The sequence below is a fragment of the Acanthisitta chloris genome, unplaced genomic scaffold, assembly GCF_000695815.1.
Source record: "Acanthisitta chloris isolate BGI_N310 unplaced genomic scaffold, ASM69581v1 scaffold18104, whole genome shotgun sequence".
Taxonomy (NCBI): Eukaryota; Metazoa; Chordata; class Aves; order Passeriformes; family Acanthisittidae; genus Acanthisitta; species Acanthisitta chloris.
The window spans coordinates 56,094-62,943 of record NW_008671196.1 but is presented as its reverse complement, the minus strand read 5'-3'; the positions used below and the strand labels follow the sequence as shown (position 1 = coordinate 62,943).

General features: G+C 44.4%; 1 protein-coding gene across 1 annotated transcript in view; it reads right to left on the bottom strand.

The window, feature by feature from the left end:
• Nucleotides 1–2,707: 2,707 nt before the first annotated feature.
• The window catches only part of MED12L (mediator complex subunit 12-like), a 30,355-nt gene continuing 26,212 nt past the window's right edge, over nt 2,708–6,850 (bottom strand). The window contains exons 27-31 of the mRNA XM_009074013.1: nt 5,585–5,741; nt 4,701–4,769; nt 3,571–3,573; nt 3,124–3,205; nt 2,708–2,760 (exon numbers count right to left, since the gene is read on the bottom strand). Coding sequence (XP_009072261.1) covers nt 2,708–2,760; nt 3,124–3,205; nt 3,571–3,573; nt 4,701–4,769; nt 5,585–5,741 — 364 coding nt within the window. The remainder of the gene's footprint in view (nt 2,761–3,123; nt 3,206–3,570; nt 3,574–4,700; nt 4,770–5,584; nt 5,742–6,850) is intronic.

The window sequence follows — 6,850 nt, the reverse complement described above, 5'->3', positions numbered from 1 at the left end:
CAGGAATGATGGCTAACACAGGCTGTAGCTGAACTGAGGTCATCTTTGGAATGAGTTTAATCAAAGGCAGCCAGAGGCATGTGAGTGCCTGAACACATTCACAGCATTCATTCTGCAATGACTGGGCAATAGGAGAGAGGAAGGGGAAAATCAGCTCCAGCATTATCAGCAAGCATTGGCTGTCTCCATGTTTAAAGGACTTAAATTAAAGTAAACTTAAGGCATTTCTGCTCTGCCAGCAAGCATTGACTATCAGACGCAATTACTTTCTGGAAATGCACCCAGAGGGTTTCTATACAGACAGATGTTTTTGTATCAGTTCAATATTGCCCACCTCGTATGACTGTCATGAGCATGGATCACAGAGAGCAAGAGCACCTGGGAATCAAAGAGCAGGTTTATTGGGTTGCAGATTACCTTCTGGATGTGTTTTTATATTTAGTATGGTTTTTTAATAAATATTCAATGGTGAAATAGGTAGTGAAATATTTTTGATACTACAGCTCTGTCTCCCACAGTCTTTTCTGCAGATCTGTGGGATGACACAGAACAGCTTTGAGCTCTGTTTGGAACAAGGGAGGGAGCTCTGCTCAGCACTGTTAAGCCAATGAATACAGACTGGGTGTAGAACCACTCCAGCCTAGCATCATTTTCCTATTGCCACAAAAGCAATTTATAAAGGTTTCTCACTAGAAAAGAACTGCATCAGTTTGTGTCTCAGTTTAGAATTCTAATCTCTCAATTCAGCAGTCAGGTCTAAGAAGGAACCTTATGTATGTGAGTGGAAAATGCCTTTGTGATGGAAGGAAATGGTTACCTGCCCATTTCACACTGATCAGTCTCGGACTGGACTGCTCAAATCAATTTTTACAGGATTTAAGTCTGCAACTAAAGTTCAGAGTTTCTTATTTTCTTCCTAAGAAAGAGGTTAACACAGCACAGAGGGCTCAGAATACACACAGTGTAGCCTTTCTCCTTAAACAGGCAAATTCAGGACCTGTGTGTGGTGAATGTACAAAGGATTCAGTGAATCCATCCCTGATATCAGCTACACATAGTCTGTGTTTCCTTGTTCCCACCTTCCACAGCACAGATGGAATGGTGGCCACACAGTGGTTAGATGACATGAATCTCATTGGTTAATTTCTGAAATAGCTTTAGCACTACAAGGAACAGTAAATCTCCTTAAAAACATAAACAAAAATAACTTGTACATGAGTCACTCACCTGACTGTTGTAAAACCCAATCAAAATCTACTTTTCTAGAGATTTCTGTGCAGTGAGTTATTAGTATATTACATATATATGATGTATAATATACCTTGAAATAGATACATAGATATATTATGCATCAGTAGCTGCCTCTGCTGCCCGAGGCCCTCCAAAGTGTGGGCACTGCAGCCTTCCCCCTCCCCACACAGCACCTGACTACGTCACCATCTACAAACCCTTTGTATGCTCAATTAAGCAAAAAGAGTTAGTAAAAAACTTTGGGAAAAAATGTTCCCAGAGTATTTAAAATGCTCTTCAAGTTCCACTTCCAAAATCAATGAATTATCAGATAGACTAACTCCTAAGTGACATAAACCAGTAATAAATTTATTCTCTTTTATCAACTCTAATACAAGCAAAATTATGATCTGTTTGCACAGGTTTGAATAATGATTCATGTGTGGTAATTTCAATTGATAATTTGCCTGTGGTTTTGCACTCAGCTGATGAGGTAATGCCTCATGCCAGCCACAACTTCCTCCCAGAATCAGGAATACCTGCCATGCCCCACTGGTACCTGACAGAGGTAACAGGAATAACTCCATCAACATCATCCAAAGGGCTGTCAGCTCCAGGATAGCTGAAACCATGGGAAGGACTCAGGGGCTCTTCCACCTTCATGCTGTGAAAGCTGGGATGAGATCTGTCACTGATGGCATCAAGGGTTCATCTCTTCCCAGGCTTCACCAGGACTTGGAGACTCCCTACCCAAGTGGAGCAAAGTCCACCTGGAGTGCTCAGTCCCTGTCACCACACACGCCCTTCGGATGAAAGACACCAGAGAGGAACCACTACTACTTCTAGTAGGTTTATTAATGTTATATTGTGGCTTTTAATATAAACTTTAAGAAGTTCTAATACAAGCAATAAACCCATTTCAGCACCTTCTTACCACAATAAGAGCAAGAGGAATTGGTACTTTTAAACAAAGAACTTTATAAAGTGCATATGAAAATCACAGTCAAATACACATGACTTTAATCAATGCTTGTTCTACCAACAAAAAGGTGAAGATTTGAATGAACAAATTAACTTTTATGCCGAAACCAGAAGTGCCTTTCAGCTGAGTAGTTTGGTCCAGTGCAGTTCTTTTAAATTTAAAAAAAAAATTAAAAAAGTGTTCCCACAAATAAATAAATCCAGCATCCTTTGTCCTCTTTAAAAGTAACAGGACCTAAAAAGCACCAAATTCTTAAAACCTGCAATGGCATTCTTCAAATAGGCCCACAAGTCCATACATTGAAACCCAGTGAAACACAAAAATACCCCCAAACCCAAACCCCACCTTGTTACATATTCACATCAACTGCAGCACGAAAAATAACGATGGAAATAAGAAGAGAACTCATGTCTACTGTCTAGCAATGACTAGTGCATTGAATTTGAGTGTCCTGTTCCTCAGTGCAAAAGTCCCCTGTGTCCCCTCCAGCTGTGGTCAGAAGTGTGGGGGGTGCCCATACTGGCTCACCCCTTGCTGTGGCTGATTACCTGGTAGAGAAAGCAAAGGGGATGTTTGTGCCTCAGAACAATACCTGTATTTGGTGCAACAGTGGCAAACAACGGTCAGCACATCCCTCATCCACCCGAGGCCAGAGGCACTCACTGCCCTGAGGACTTTGCCTGTGGAGGACTGGAGGAGGTGAGTGAGCCCCAGCAGCAGCCCTGTAGGTGACCAGGGCTGCTATAGGGACCAGTAGGGCCCCCACAGGTGCCCCAGCACCAGGGCTTTGGTGTTATGTCTGGAATGGGATAGGCAACCAGCTGTCAGTAGGTGAATGACTTCCAGGGAAACAGGCAGATGGTCTCCAGAAAGATAATTCCATGTTCAAATACATCTATGCACACACTTACTGGAGAGCTGCTTCTGGAGCTGCCTGACCAGCGCCGCTGTCTGCTGCTGCTGCTGGGTCTGCTGCAAGCCTGGCCTTGGGAACTGCAATGGGAAAGGTGAAAGAAACCACAGTGTCCATGCCATGGCAGGTAACCACAGGGTGCCTAGCTGGTGCCACCCCAGCACAGTGGCAAGGAGGTGGGGAGGGCAGCGAGGGCAGGCAAGAGTCCTGACCGGGGTTTAACAGCACAGCAAGGACACAGGGAGCACCCTGACAGCTCTCAGGACATTTGTTCTCTTCCTTTCCTGAAATCTCACACTACAGGTGTTCAGCACAGAGAAGAGAAGACTTCAGGAAGGCTTCACTACAACCACACATGGCATTAAGCACTATGGGTTCAGCACTCTCAAACATAGCCTCTACCATACATCTCTGACATACCCTCAGGCCTCTCAGCCCTCCAGACCTGCTTCCTAAACCCTCACATTTTCTCTTATTAGATCTGGTGAAAATGCACATGCTTCTAATACTTCTACTTAAGTGATTTCTCTGCACATGATGCAGTATGCAAACCTGATGTGCTGAATAAAACTGAAGTAATCCTGTACCCTATTAACTCCGTGGGCGCTACAGAAACCGCCCGAGCTTTGCTCAGCGAAACCTTGTGCTTACTGAAGGCAGTTTCAGCATTTTACAAGACTTCAGCATCTTTTCCCTTTCTGAAACCAAATCCTTCACTTAAAATATGTTGTGCAATCTCCTGGCTACCAGGCTGTAGTAACTGCTGAGGTTAGTCAAAGGTATTAACCACCACACCAGGGTTTTCTGGGGACACAAACCCAACCCACAGCACCTTCTACTGTGCAGGTGCTGTCAGAGGATCCTGCAAAAGCTCTTGCTGTGACACTCTCCCATCAGTTTGTTCAAGATACAAAAACTAATAGGAAAAACTCAGAAAATGGATATAAATTTTTTAAGATTAATGCTTTTAAACTCAGAAGCTGCACTTTCAGCATTACTGTACCTTCTCTACACTTCTCTATAGCAAACTTTTCCTAGTTATCCTCACCTACCTTAGATATGTTTGGAAAAAGTGTGGAAACAAAGGAAACAAGCATAATGAGATTGTAAATCCAGTGGATGTGTCCAGAAAAAGTGACTTGGTAGTGACAATGATTGGGTAAAATCATTCCCTAAACTATCAAAGGCTCCAATCTAGCAGAAAGTTGTGCCTCAAAAGTAATTCAGTTTGTTCAGATACCTTCATGCAGCTCTGCTTTATGACTAATGATTTAATTTTAAAGGATGTTCAAACAATAAACCCGAGTTTTCCCCATCTGTTAGCAGTACAGCCTAAAAATCAAAGGCCCCAGCTGAGGAACAGTCACTTGTGATGTGACATGGCAGGGGCTGGAGTTTGGCTGTGGCAGAGCTGCCAGGGATCAGAGGGAGTCGGTGTGTTTCACAAACACAATGCAAACAGGAACCAGGAGCAATGCCAACCATCAGCACCTCCCATGGCCAAGGGAACACTTCTTTGCCCACCCTGTCCCTGCCCTCACACCTCCCCAAAACCCCCATGGCCACTCTGCTCACCAGTGGCTGCTGTGGCTGCACGGGCTGGAGTCCAAGCGTTGGCTGCTGGCCTGGTTGCTGCTGCTGTACCTGAGAGAAAGCGGGCACTGACACAACAGAGGCACGGCACACACTGCCTTGAGAGCCAGGCACTGCAGAGTTCCAGGGCTGAGGCCAGCAAGGGCTCAGGACTCGCTGACCACGTGGGTCACTCATGGCCCCATGCAGGACATGAACCTCACAGCTCCCCACTCATCACTAGCCACATGAGGACTGACAAGGAGCATTGTTAGAGACCAATACACTGGTATATTTAGCTTACTACATTATCAAAATATTTAGATAAAATACACTAGCAGCTGACAAGAACTGGCACTGACAGCTATTGCATTAACATGAAAACATGAGACTATTCCAACCACAGGGCCAGGGGAAGGATTTTGAATGTAATTTACTTCCCCTGTGCCAAGCCCTACATATTGAGCTGACAAACTGATACTTAGCTCCAAATTAAAAAACATCACCAAATTAGGCTATAGGAAATGGGCCCAACAGGAAAGATGCCTTTTGGTTTAACTCCAGGAACACTGCAAGGCCAGACAGGGAGAGCACAACCACTGCCTCAGCGCATCCAGCCAGACCATTCTCAAACAGACCTTCTCCAGAGGCATTCCACAATCAGGAAAATCAAAGTACTGAGTTTTACATGGATGTTCATCCCAAAAGTAAACAGCGAATGACTGCTCTCAGGAAAAGGCAGTTGGGGCTTACAGCTCCAGGTTCTGGTGCTTAGACTTGAAGACCTGTGCAAGCAAGCATGTAACACCCTCACCTGGTACAGTGATTGATGCTCACCCCTGCTCTGCACTGCTCTGTTCCTGTCCTCAGCACAGCCAAGTCCTCACCTGGAAGAGCCGCTGCTGCCGGCCCTGCTGCTGCCTCTGTCTCCCTGGCTCCGGTGGCAGCTGTCCTGAGCCCAGTGCCACGTGGGGCCCTGCAGCTGAGGCACTGTCCAGTCCCCCTCCAACCAGGGAATTGGGCTGCAGAGGCTGATGGTTCAGTCTGACGGGGGGGGGGGAAAACAATGGATTAAACTTCATTTAGAGACAGAGCACAATAGTCTGGGAGAATTCAACTATAGCTGCAACATCAGACTTGCATAGATTTAAAGCTGTTACACTTTACAGGAATATGAATGCTCTGAAAAACGTTGCATAGCTGTGCCACACTATTGCCCAGTAACTGATATAGGCAATAACACGTCCCTCTGAATAGAAACAGATCAAAGCGTTCAGCTCTTGCTTTGCTAGGAAGTGTCGTGAGTTTCTACATCTCAAACAATTCCACATAAGCACTGAAATGTTCTCCAGACCAAAGCATCCAGCAATCCATTATCATAATTGAAAATCAGCCATCACAAGGAAACTTTTTACTTCCCAAGATACCAAAAACCCCTGAAATAAATAACTCTTATCTAAAATACTGGAAAATGCTAACTATGTTACCAATTTTCCTGATTAGCTCAGCACAGACCAGACAATCCAGGTTGGGAGCTTCATTCCTAATGCAGGGTACCCTGCAGGTTTGCACACAAGGCTGTCAATCCAGTTAAGACCAAACTTTTTGAAGAGGTGCAAGCACACCCAAAATTGGGAATACTCCTAAGATATCCAGGCTTGCAAGAATTTAAAAGAAGTTAAGGAAATACTGAAGAATATACAATCACATTCACAACTCCAGAAACACTGATTTCAATTAAAAAAACAAGGGTTGAGGGAGAATTGCACAGCCCCATACATGACACATCCATATTCTGCTTACAACAGAGCTGGACTGTTAGTTGGACTGTGCCAGGCTGTTAGAAATCTGATTCATGGCTGTCATTGGAATCTCCAGTTCTCCAGTCTGCCAACTCCATAACACTCCCTTTGACAGAATTCTTTCTGCTTCACTTGCCATCTGTTCCATTACATTTCTTTACCAATGAATTTTTCCTGTTTCTCATGGGCACTGCAACTCAGCTGAGCCTTCCAACTTAGAGCAATCCAGTGCACTCAGGCTTAAGCAAAATTCATTTTCCTATTGCTAGTTAAACAACCAAGTAACTCTTGTGCTTTCTTGACTAAACTCTTCGGCAAACCTGAAATATCAATTGTTTAATACCACACACA